The following is an 11,779-nucleotide window of genomic DNA, read 5'->3' as shown; positions in this document are numbered from 1 at the left end:
TTTTTTTTTTTTTTTTTTTTTTTTTTACTCCATATCTGGCTGTATTTCTGGGTAGCTGGCCCCTGCCTTTCTCTTTGCCTCCTTTTCTTGCTCCTGGATCCTTCTTTCCCAGATTTCTCCTCCCATTTATTCTGTCTGCCTGCCAGCCCTGCCTATCCTTTCTCTTGCCCTGCTACTGGCCATTCAACTCTTTATTAGACTATCAGGTGTTTTAGACAGGCACAGTAACACAGCTTCAGAGTTAAACAAATGCAGCATAAAAGAGTGCAACACATCTTTGCAGCATTAAATAAATGTCCCACGGCATTAACAAATGTAACATATCTTAAAATAATATTCTAAAACAGCTGATGATTATTGTGTTTATCATAGCAACCAAAAGCACACTGGGCAGGTGTGGAGGTGGGAAGACCAAGAAGACACCAATATAAACTCTGGGCCACCATATGCACCCACACACATGTGAAAAGTTAAAAGGGCTAACTATCATCCAAGGTAACTAGCCCACGCTCTCTCCCCAGTCTGGATGTTCTAGCCACTTAGCCAGCCTGCCAAGCCTTCAAAACAGATGTGAATTCAAAAATAGCTTTGCAGTCTTACCAGTGTGGAGGTGGTACCAGAGGAATCTGTATTAACTTTACTAACTGGCTTTGATCTGTTACTCATTTGCTGTGCACAATAATGCTAGCCCTAGACTGGAAGTCTTTTCCCTGCATCCGACACTGCTTTCTGTTGACGACGCATTGTTTCAGGTCCCTAAGAATGCTGCAGCTTTCGTTTTGCTTATTGCAAGTACCGTGTGCGTGCATGTAGGTGCGAGAGAAAGAGAAAGAGAGAAAGAGAGAGCGAGAGCGAGCGAGAGAGAGAGAGAGAGAGAGAGAGAGAGAGAGAGAGAGAGAGAGAGTAAGTAAATGGCCAAACTGGACGAGTAAGATACAATACAAGCAAAAAGACTGCCCAAACATGTGGCTCCCGATCTTAACTGCCTTCTGGTCATATTACCCTCCAAACATTCCCCTACAGGAATGCAGAGGAAAGATATTATCCTATCCTAGAATGGATCCTTTTACCACATAAACAGAGTAAAAATTAAAATCTTATGTGGAAAAGGTCTCTGAATTAATTATAAGAGGAAAATTGAGACTTTGTCATTTAGCAGGAATAGACCCAGCAGAAATTATAGTACCTTTTACTAATGATGAAATTTAAAAACATTATGGGAAGACAATAAACCCTAGCAATGAACTTGTACTAATTTTTTGGGAGAGTTAAATAATAATTATTCCAAAAGTGATAGAATTAACCTTATAAAGAGAACTAATTAGACTCTTCCCTACATTGTACGTGACACACCAATAACTGGAGCCCCTACATTCTATACTGATGCAAATAAATCAGGAAAAACAGTTTGCAAATCAGAATATTTAAGTAGGGTGGAACAAGGCCCTTATGATACTGTCCAAAAGTCAGAATTATATGCTATTCTCATGGTACTAAGGAATTTTAAAGAACCTCTCAATATAGTTACTGATTTGCAATATGCAGAAAGAGTTGTTTTTGCATATTGAAACAGCTGAATTTATACCAGTTGATACAGAACCATCTTCAAAAAGTCGAGAGGTGGCTCCTGATATGAGACAGAAACACTGACTTTTTCTTTTAACCGCTTGCTTGGATTTAGAAGACAGCCACTGTCCAACTTCAAAGCCAACTTTGATTTTTTTTTCCAGCTTTGATTTTTAAGTGAGTTGTGACTGTAATTATACTGAGAAGTAGGGGAGATATGTGTGTTTAGGTAGTGAAATTTTACTCTGCAGAGGGTGTTGGTGCTATAAGTCAGATTTCTCTTTGCTTGGTGGTTCCCACAGTTAAGGTGGTGAGTGCAGCTCCTACCCAGCAGTCCAGAGCTGGTGGAAAATGTACCTCCACCATATTGAAAGGCCAAGAGGAGTGGAGCCAGCATCCAGGGCTGCCACAATCACACTGCTTACCATTTTAAAATGCTCCTTGTCATCCTCGTCAGAAAAGGATTTCAGAAACACAACAGGACAGATTCAGACATGAAAGACCTCCAAGCAAGACACAGTGTGTTTAAAAATGTTAGTAGGCTTGGGAGAGAGAGGAAAAAGGGTATAAATAGTTATAAGAAGTAAAGTTTTTAAAGAGATAGTAAAGTACTATAAAAGAGTACAGACAGTCATAGATTAAAGGAGTAAATAAAAATAAGCCACATAAAGATGGAAAGTACACAGAGAGTTCTTCAGGGTTCCTGTTTTATGAAATTACTGCCAGACATTTTGCAGGATACAGAAGAAAGCAACTGATGAACTCTGCCAGTACAAGGCATAAGAGATCTTCAAATTTCCTGGCAAACTTTCCCCTGAAGCAGGGTAGCGCATGGTGGAGAGAGAACAACAACCCCAAAATTTGTCCTCTGACCTCAGCATGTGCTCTGTGACACCTGTGTGAGCATGTGCACATTCACACACGAACACACCCTGCACGCACACACAGACACACATGCACACACGCACATGCACGCTCACACACACATTAAAGCAAATACATTTAAAAACCTTCAATCTCATTTCTATTGTACCGCTTCAGGTACCTTTGGCTGTTCTGAAATTATATGGGACACTAAAAAAGATTGCAAACTTTTACTTTGGCTTTGATAAAATACAAAGAAAGGCAACTCAGGTGGTCAATTATAATTTAGAGTTTGCTTCGCATACACAATGCTGGGTTAATAAGCATGAGCACTTTCATAAAAAATTTATTTCACACTTTTATACAAATATCCACAGGTATTTTCCAATTATGAAATAATCTTATAATGCTAGTTAGTCTAAAAACCTACCAAATGCTAACAGCCCAGTGACTTGACTTGAGATGACATTTTTTTTTAACAACTATAAATTTAAGCAACATGACATTCTTGTTTCTCTGTTGTCAAGCTCCCTCCCCACCCTCTTCTGGACATTCATTTCTATAACAGAGGTCTAAAAACACTATCAAGATATCAGCTTCTTTGTCGTGTCCTTCAAAGCCAGTATGTTGGGCTTCAAGTTACCCAAGCAAGAAACTGAGACTTTTAAATGCTATTAGGACCCGTGGTAGAGAACATTTGTAAACAAGGTATCATTTGTAAAATTATTTTATGAGTGAAAATGCCAAAGTAGAACCAGAATAAGAGTTTTTAATATCTTAAGGGTATAATGTTTTATGAAAGAAAGGGAAAAAAAAAGGCTTAAACCTCCAAAGCAACAACGGCACATTGAGCAATGCTTTGTTCTTTTAAAAGACTGAGAAACAGCTGGGATGTAGCTCAGTTGGCAGAGCACATGCACAAAGCCCTAGGTTCGGATGTAGCTCAGTTGGCAGACCACATGCACAGAGCCCCAGGTTCGGATGTAGCTCAGTTGGCAGACCGCTGGCCTAGCATGCACAGAGCCCCAGGTTTGGTTCCAAGCACTGCATAAAACCGAGTGTGGTGGCAAACACCTGTAATCCCAGCCCTGGGGATGGGGGTCAGGGCGGGAGGCAGGAGGGTCAGCAGTTCAAGACTATTCCTAGCTACCTAAGGAGCTCAAGGCCAGCCTGGGTTACTTGAGACCCAGCCTTAAAAAAAGACAGAGAACTGCTTTTTACAATCTCCAAACAAATTAGCACCTCTTTGCTGCTGCTTCATATAACTTAATTATTTTAAAGTACAATTAAAAAATCAGCTTTGATAATATATCCAATCTCTGTTGACTATATAGAAAAATAACTGGTTTCCCCCCTCCTATGACTTTAACAAACAAAACCCCAGGCATTGCTAGGCAAGCACTTTAGCAATGAGCTAACCCTCCTGCTCTAGGCCCAAAGGGCTTGTTAAAGAGTCACAAGTCATCTGGAGGAATTTAGATTGGGGTGAACAATTAAAAAAAAAAATCGAACATGGACTCGCTGGTTGAATGGTTCCGATGTATTTAAGAAGCTGAGCGCCACAGCTCTGCATCTGTCTTGGTGCGGCTGTTTTGGCGACAGATGCTCTTCAGTAGTCTCACACTGGATTGGTCTGGATCCACACGCACACTCACATCAAGTCCTGAATCCACTGTGCTGACAGCAGAGAGCAAGCACACAGACCCCAGAGTTCAAGGAGCAGACTCACTTCCTCTCAGAGTTCTGAAAGTTACAGCACGGAGTTCAGAAGTTCCACACAGGGCTCAACACCATGTAACACCCAAGGCCGGGCAAGGAGGAAACATCTTCCAGTTAATCCTTTGTTAAACTCTCTGGGTTGAGGGAGAGCCTGCCAGTGAGGAGATGGTGTCATTTACAGAAGAAGTTGAAGTTATTTTAAAAACAATCCTTGCGTGTTTATAAAGAACGTTCTCTTTGCGGTAAATACTCAAGGTCAGAAGAAATGACCTCCTAGGTTCTCACTCTGATTGCTTAAACCATCCTGAAGCATCTTTGGCTTATTAGTCAATAGCAAGATGGCTTGAAGGAAAAAAATAAATACATATAAAAAAGTGTAACTAGCATTCAAGTCTGCCGCGCCTGTGCTTAGTCACGGGGGAGGCGGGAACCTGCGTGAGTTGGCATCGGCAAGGACCCTCACTTGTGGGAAATGGAGAGAGAAGGCAAGATGGCAGCAGCACCTCCTATTGCACATTTAAGACAGAACTCTCAAGAGAGACACAGCTATCCAACGGCAGAGTCTTGAGCCAAGGGGCAAGTCACTTGCAGGTTCTCCAATCTTATGAGAAGGACGCTTGTCGGGGCAGGCGGGGATGGCCACTCTATTCGCATGGGTGACGGTGGGGGTCTTCTTCTTCTTCCTGCGCTATCAGGAGAGAATGTTCCAGGAGTGCGGGTGGGCAGGCCCTGCCCCAGCGCATGTATGTAATGTGTCAGTCACACCAAAAACAAAGGCAATCTGGAAAGTTAAATTAAGGCAGTTAAAGAAAATTCCCCTCTGAGAGTCTTAAATTTGGCTGTGCAAAACAGGAGCCTCAGGTGTAACAATATCCACAGTGGAAACCGCGGGTCCCCACTGTGTGCCGTCGGTCTGGAATCGTACTTCAGGTGCTGAGCAGCCTTCGGGCCCACCTGAATTTCTGAGTTGGGAAGAACAAGAGGGACTTTGGGTAGCGCGCAGCTCTCCTGGGTCTCTATGAGTAACTTTCATTTTCACTCCACCTTGTGATCCACTGTTTCTTTTCGAGGTTATCATTGTCTTTGATCTCTCGCTCTTCTTTCCGGATCCGAACAGCGTGGTATCGGGGGACGCTGTCATCGTACCTAGAGCGCTTAAAGAATCCACACTGGAGAAGGGGAGGGGGAACAGAAGAACAAGGCGGAAGTTAGTTAATCTGAAGACCAGAAGCACTAAACCAGAACATCTAAGCGTTCAGTTCAGCTAGGTCTACTTCCGGAATGCCGAGAACAAACACTATTTTCTTTAAGAAAACAACTGGTTGAAAAGAAACAAACAGTAGGGATAGACAAGGGGAACAGATGTGGAACTGGAAGAAAAGTCCATTTCATCTTCTTTACCTTTTACAACTTGAGCTATGTCTTGACTAGCGATTTAAGCATTTTGTAAAACAGTGCCTTTATGTAAAAAAAGTCATTATATAAATAAAAGATATAATTTTCATATTACTAGATCATCATAAAAACAACTTATATATGTGTGTAAGGAACAGGAACTTGCTATATAGCCAAGGATGGCCTCGAACTCAACAGCCTCCTGCTTGATCCTCCCTAGTTCTGGGTGACAGGCATGTGTACACCACACTCAGCTTAAGAGCATTTCTCTAAAGGCTTAGAAAAATTACTTTCTATCCCTCTCCCATTAATAAACTGTAAATCAGATCACAAGTCATTTTACAAATACTATTTGGCATGCCATGTTCTTATGGGTCCATTTTAGACTGTTCTCTTCTCTAGGGGCTTTGCATCACTGCACTGGCTAGACTCCCTGGGGTGCTTCCAATGTAACTGCTTCGTTAATAAGTTACAAAGTAATTAATTGTATTGTGTAATACTGTCAGTGAGTCAAGAACCTCCTAGGACTCAAGGGCGGCATCACCACACTGAATTCTGGAGCACTCGCCAATCTCTCCTCTTCATTTGAAAACAGAAAAGAGAAGAAAGAAGGGAGGGGCTGGGGGGGGAGGGAGAAGAGGAGAAGTCAAATTATCAAAGCTTATTTACTTAGAGAAAAATTTCAATTCGAATTGGAGTACATTTTAAAAATATAAGAGAAATTTTTGAACCAGATTAAAAAATATCTATAAATAAGAAAGACATTTTTCCTTCTTATTTTTTAAAAAGGAGTCTTTTCAAATGTAAAAATGCAGCTTAGGAGAAGGAGCTACATAGAACGGTTGGTTAATGTCCTTACTGTGTGACAGCGACAGGAATGGAGCGTTTATACTGAAGAATGTTGAGTTAAAACAATACATGAGGCAAGACAAAAATCACAAATCAATAGGCCAAATGGGCCAAGAAGTTTTGTTTTGGCCATTTCTATATGGACTCTTTTGCAATGCTAATTATAAAATATGACTGCGGTCTGCCCCATCTAAAAACAGAAGGCAATGAAGTCAAAGTCAAAATGGCCATGTTGGGATCACTGTGTCAACCCCACGGAAAGGAGCTGCGGCAGTCACTGCGCCCCTCTTGCCCACAGAAAAGAAGAGGGAATCACCAACTACTGATTCCTGTTTCCATGGATTTACAAATTGTAGGGGGAAACATGAACTCAAATCAATTGAGAACCAAGGTGGAGTAAAGTCTCTAGGATGTGAAACACGGGCAAACTCCATTACAACATACTGTAATACCCACGACACTTTGGACTAGATTTTTTTTTTTCACATCAAGGGTTACTGTTGTAATGGTCTTTGGCCCAGAAGAAATACAAGGGAAAAGGGGAAGCTGCATGCTCAGCTAGCAGAAATCACGTTCAAGCGGCAGTACGAAGCAACCCCAAGCCTGCCCCATCACTCCAGAGCCAGGACAACAAAATGATGACAGGTAGAAGGAAGCCTCTGCACAGGAGAAACCCAAGGTCTCTCTCCCACATGCAACAGGTTACGCAGGCAGTCCACAAAGCGTCTATCCCCGGGAAATTCCAAAATGAACAAGAAATCTGGACTGATTTCTCATGCACCTTTGAAATTCCCAGTGGGATACAATGTAACAACACACGGCAGACTGGGCTGCTACTGAGCTCTCGACCCCTAGTTAGACAAACAGTGTGCTTGTTTTCATTGCTGTGGGTGTTGCTTGACAAGAGCACAAAACAACTCACCTGCACGAAAGATTCTCTGTGCATTAACAGACAACCGAGCGTTCAAGTAAAATGACAAAATAAATAAATAAATAAATAAATAAATAAATAAATAAATAAATCAATCCAAGCAAGCAAGCCAGTGTGGACACTTGGAAACATCTGTTAATGGGACACACACAGCAAGCTGTCGCTCTTAAGTTAGCTACCACAACCACAGCAGGTCCCACAGCTAGAGAGGAAAAACACCAATCAATTACCAATTACGGAAGTAGATCAATACTATGCATCGGAAGTGAGCCTCTCTTTATCAGACGGCTGAGCATGGATCTCAGCCTTGTGATAGGTGGCATCGTAATGATCTTTCTTATTTCTCCTGAAGAAACCACACTACAAGGAAGCAAGGTATTCAGTCAATTGCACAGTTCTGTGTTTGTTCGGAAGCTAAAGAAAAGAACACCTCAGGCTTTAACCCAAGTGAGCAGCTGCTGCGCTGGCCACGTGGAGCCAGCATTTAACAGACTATCATGTGGCATCTCTACAAAGATGACACACACACTGGCTGACTGACTTTTCTATTTGTAGCGGAAGTCTTGAGGTCACCCTAAAAGGAAAATGCAGGCACATTGGACTGGAATGTCGGTGAATTTTTTTTTTCTTGCACAACAGACTTGAAAAGTCTACACATTCACTTCTGCAGGTTACTGAGACAAGGGATGGAAATATAAACCCTGCAAAATTCAGCCCGAGTCAAAATAAAACACAGATATAGTGTATCTATCTGCTGTTGCTTTAAGTTGTAAGAAACAATATTCTCTCCTGGAGGCCTCCGAGCAACTGGTAACGTCAATTACAGAATAAGTTCGAATGAAGGGGTACTTGCTGTCATTTCCCCTGAATTCTGAACCATCATGCAACCCCTAAATGGCAGGAACCCGTGCTCCTCAGCTCAGGTCACTCTAAAAGAGTGACAATGTGTAATCCCACTCTCTGCTCTTACTTCCTTCATTCAACTATGGCGAGCTGTCCCTATTTTCCTTCATGGGCTGTGGGAACTATCTTTTGAAATAAAATCGGATCAAATAAATCTCCTGGCAAAATTGTGCCTCCGAGTCTGGCAACTCATGAAGGAAGAAGAGCTAGATCCTCCCACCACAGGGTTGGGAGCACCGGCTACACACGGTTATTCAAGTTCAGACAAATTTCCATTGAAAACGCGACTGTTCCACTGTACTGGCCCCAGGTGACTCCTGGCTACCATGGGACAGTGCCACTCCAGCATATTTCCATATTACAGCGCCCTCTACCAGGTTTGCACTGAAACAGCCTACTTCATAAACACGGTGGCTATCGGGGTGACACGCAGTGAGTGCGCACAGCCAGGCTGCGGTCAATGAGAACTAGTAAACAGGGCAGGAAAAAAAGTTCACCAAAAATGAATAGTCTTAAATAAGAGTCTGAGGACTTCTCCTTTAATTCCAGAAGAACCCCTTTGTAAAAGCCACTGTTTAAAAAGCAGGTAAAGGCAGGGTTCCTCTGGTTAGAGTGGAACTCTCCGCTGCAGCTTTGACATGGCTATAGATGGACAAAGCTCAATTTAAAGATGGCTGAGCTAGATTCCATCTTTCCCTCCTTCCACGGTGCTGGAGACCGAATCTAGAGCCTCATCCATTCTAGAAAGCGGCTTGAGGACCCTAAACTCCTTTCTGATCCTAACATTCCGAGATTTTTAAATACCAATAATTTCATTTATAAAGAAGAATACGAAGTAATAAAGCTGAATTCCACATGGAGTTTGAGGGCCTGTTTAGAATCCACCTCAGACTATGAAAATGAAGAATGTCAAAGAACCCAATAATAATTTAATCTGACCTTATTATTGGCAGCTGAGCCCCAGGGAGCTGATATGATTTGCCCAATGTTATATACAGCTCAGGTATCTTAACACGGCCTCTCGCCATGATTCACAAGGATTCAGGACTGCCAATAAGACCTGCTCTGGGAAAGACTGACCTTGTGAACTCTTCCAGAGAATGCAAGCTCATCCTCAGGTCTCAAAACCGCAAATTAATTTTTTTTCCTGTCAGATAACTGTGGCAAGAGCTCTAATATCAACTGGCTGCATTTGTCAGATAAACCTTCTGCTTGCGATACACCTGAGGAAAGCTGACTAAAATCTGCATGTCGGGAACAACACTGGTAGAGACAGATACCACGTCTCCACCCCAGTCCTCGGCCTGGCAAAAGGAAGTGGTTCGGAAGAATGGGGGGGCACACTCAAAGTCACAACCCTTCATCTGTTGTACTCCAGGACACGATGGTAGGGGAAGGGTGGTTTGAGCCTAGCACATTCTGACTTACTTCACCCCAGACCCTCTGGAATGACATACTTGGCACTGTGGTAGGAATGCTAGTATTTCTGCAGTGAAACCCATGAACTAAAAGAGCAAGACTAAATATCCTCTCTCTACAGCACAGTTCTGCCAAGTCAGTCAAACTTTTCAGTTCCCAGAGATTTCTGCAGTCTGGAATTACAGATAAAGACTGCGGGACTCCCTTAGTCCCTGGGACTCACCTTGGACCTACAGAGGTTGTCCTCTGTTGACTAATGTTCATAACCATCTACCACCTGGTCATTTGATGACATGGCCTCTCTACAGGGAGGAGACAAGGCAAGGTATCACCCACTGTGCACAGTCAGAAGGCCAAAGTCTAATGGGAGCATTATACTGAACCCGGATGTTCATCACGCTTGCTACAGGCCGAGGACCCCTGAGATAGAGTATTCATTGTGCCCTGTTCTGCTCCCAGCCTAGCTATAAGGGCAATGCTTCCCAGTGGCTGTCATGAAGGCTTCTGTACAGAAGGGGGAATTAGTAGGAACTTACATTCAAAATAAACTGCGATCTGTCTACTTGGCTTAGATTTCGGGGTCGATCTTAGCTACAGAAAATGCTAAGCAAGGTAGTAATCTTCAGATTTATTATTTACTAAACATGCTGAATTATGTATAAGACCTCAAAATTACTTCTTAAGACACTTCATACATATCAACAAAGAACCTCTAAATATAAATTATTAGGTCGATAAACAGATAATTCCCTGTAAAATTCTCTCAGATTTGGTGCATACTGGAAAAGTTTCATGATAAAATATCGGGGGAAAAAGGATCAATGAAAAAGGAAAATGCAAATGTCGGTGTCAATCCTCAATTTTTTAAAAACATGAAGTAAAGCTTGTATGAGAAAACTCAATCGACAGATGAGACTTACCTTCCATAGTAAAAACACTAACAGAGCCAGCATCAGAATCCCAGCAAGGACAGCCAGGAGGATGATCCACCAAGCTATCCCCGAATACTGAGCTACAGTCTTGGAAGGAAACACTGTCACGCGAACCTACAGGGTACAAAAGAGAGACCATGATAAACCAGGTGCTGTCAGCCGGCATGGATGGCTTCAATTCTGCTCAGTTTTGCTTCTGAACACATTCTGAATGAAAAAGTGCATGGATGGACAAGTCACTTTCTGCTGAGAGAGACCCTTTTTCTCAATAACAGAACTCTACTTCAATGTTATTTTTTATCTGGAAACTGGAAAGGTCTAGGTTGTACTTTGTTGCTAATTGAACTCTTAAACTATGTTTTTTTTTTTTTGTTTTGCTTTTAAAGAAAATTGGAGAAAACTAAACAATGAATCACCAAGTATCCATCCTTCCCTTGTCAATCTGAACAGCAGCAGATAAATATGTTTCACCACAATTACACGATTTGTTTTGTTTGTTTTTTAACCTTGCTGTGCTGGGCTCAAGCCTTGTGCATGTGTAGTAAACATTGTACCTCCACGTTCCACTTCCAGCCTTCAACCTAGGTCCTTTTGAAAACGATCACACTATCTTTTAGTTAAATTTCCACAAGGTACAATTATTCTACAAGCCTCGGAGTCCAAAGACGCGGTGAAGTAGGGATGAGCTTCATCACAGACAGGTGCCGTTCATTCTTTTTCTTAACAATACGATTTCCTGAAATGGCTTGTGGCCATACTCTACAAGAAAGTGTAGCTTAGCTCAGAGCTTAAGCTGCAGCAATGAGAAGCCTAAACTGTAAGCACGTGATCGCTGCAAACAGCTGCCACCAAGTGCCTACTCCAAAACTTAAAAAGTTCCCTCCGCAACTTCTAACTACTCAGTAGAATGTCCATAGAACTTTACAATCCCTAAGACAAGGGTTTCCTTTCGGTGTCATTAAACTTCATGCATTTTCATGGAGGTGGCGGCTTTCCATAGGTACCTCATTCATCAGGCGGGAAAAAGCAGAAAGGGCTCCGGCTCGACAGGTACATTCAATTGCCTCACCTGTGACCAGCAGAGACCATAGCAGCTTGCCAACGGCCAAAACATCTGCCCCAAATTACTCTGCGTTATAAAGCCCACTCTTACTGAACAGCAGTATAAGTCACTCAGCAAAGGGGCCGTCACCTTTTATGA

The 11,779-nt window shown here is 42.4% G+C and overlaps 1 protein-coding gene across 4 annotated transcripts in view; it reads right to left on the bottom strand.

Annotated features, from left to right (window-relative positions):
- Nucleotides 1-3,490: 3,490 nt before the first annotated feature.
- Itga6 (integrin subunit alpha 6) overlaps nucleotides 3,491-11,779 on the bottom strand; it is a 67,790-nt gene continuing 59,501 nt past the window's right edge. For 2 of the 4 annotated variants that reach the window (XM_005346565.3, XM_026778589.1), the window contains exons 24-26: nucleotides 10,567-10,692; nucleotides 7,555-7,684; nucleotides 5,242-5,318 (exon numbers count right to left, since the gene is read on the bottom strand). In XM_005346565.3, coding sequence (XP_005346622.1) covers nucleotides 7,577-7,684; nucleotides 10,567-10,692 — 234 coding nt within the window. In that variant the 3' untranslated portion in view covers nucleotides 5,242-5,318; nucleotides 7,555-7,576. Of the gene's footprint in view, nucleotides 5,319-7,554; nucleotides 7,685-10,566; nucleotides 10,693-11,779 lie in introns of all 4 variants that reach the window. The other 2 variants (XM_005346564.3, XM_026778588.1) reach the window with 1 other exon arrangement.

This window comes from Microtus ochrogaster, chromosome 4 (genome assembly GCF_000317375.1).
Source record: "Microtus ochrogaster isolate Prairie Vole_2 chromosome 4, MicOch1.0, whole genome shotgun sequence".
Lineage (NCBI taxonomy): Eukaryota > Metazoa > Chordata > Mammalia > Rodentia > Cricetidae > Microtus > Microtus ochrogaster.
Note: the sequence above shows the minus strand (reverse complement) of the source record. Positions and strands in the feature narration are given on the sequence as shown.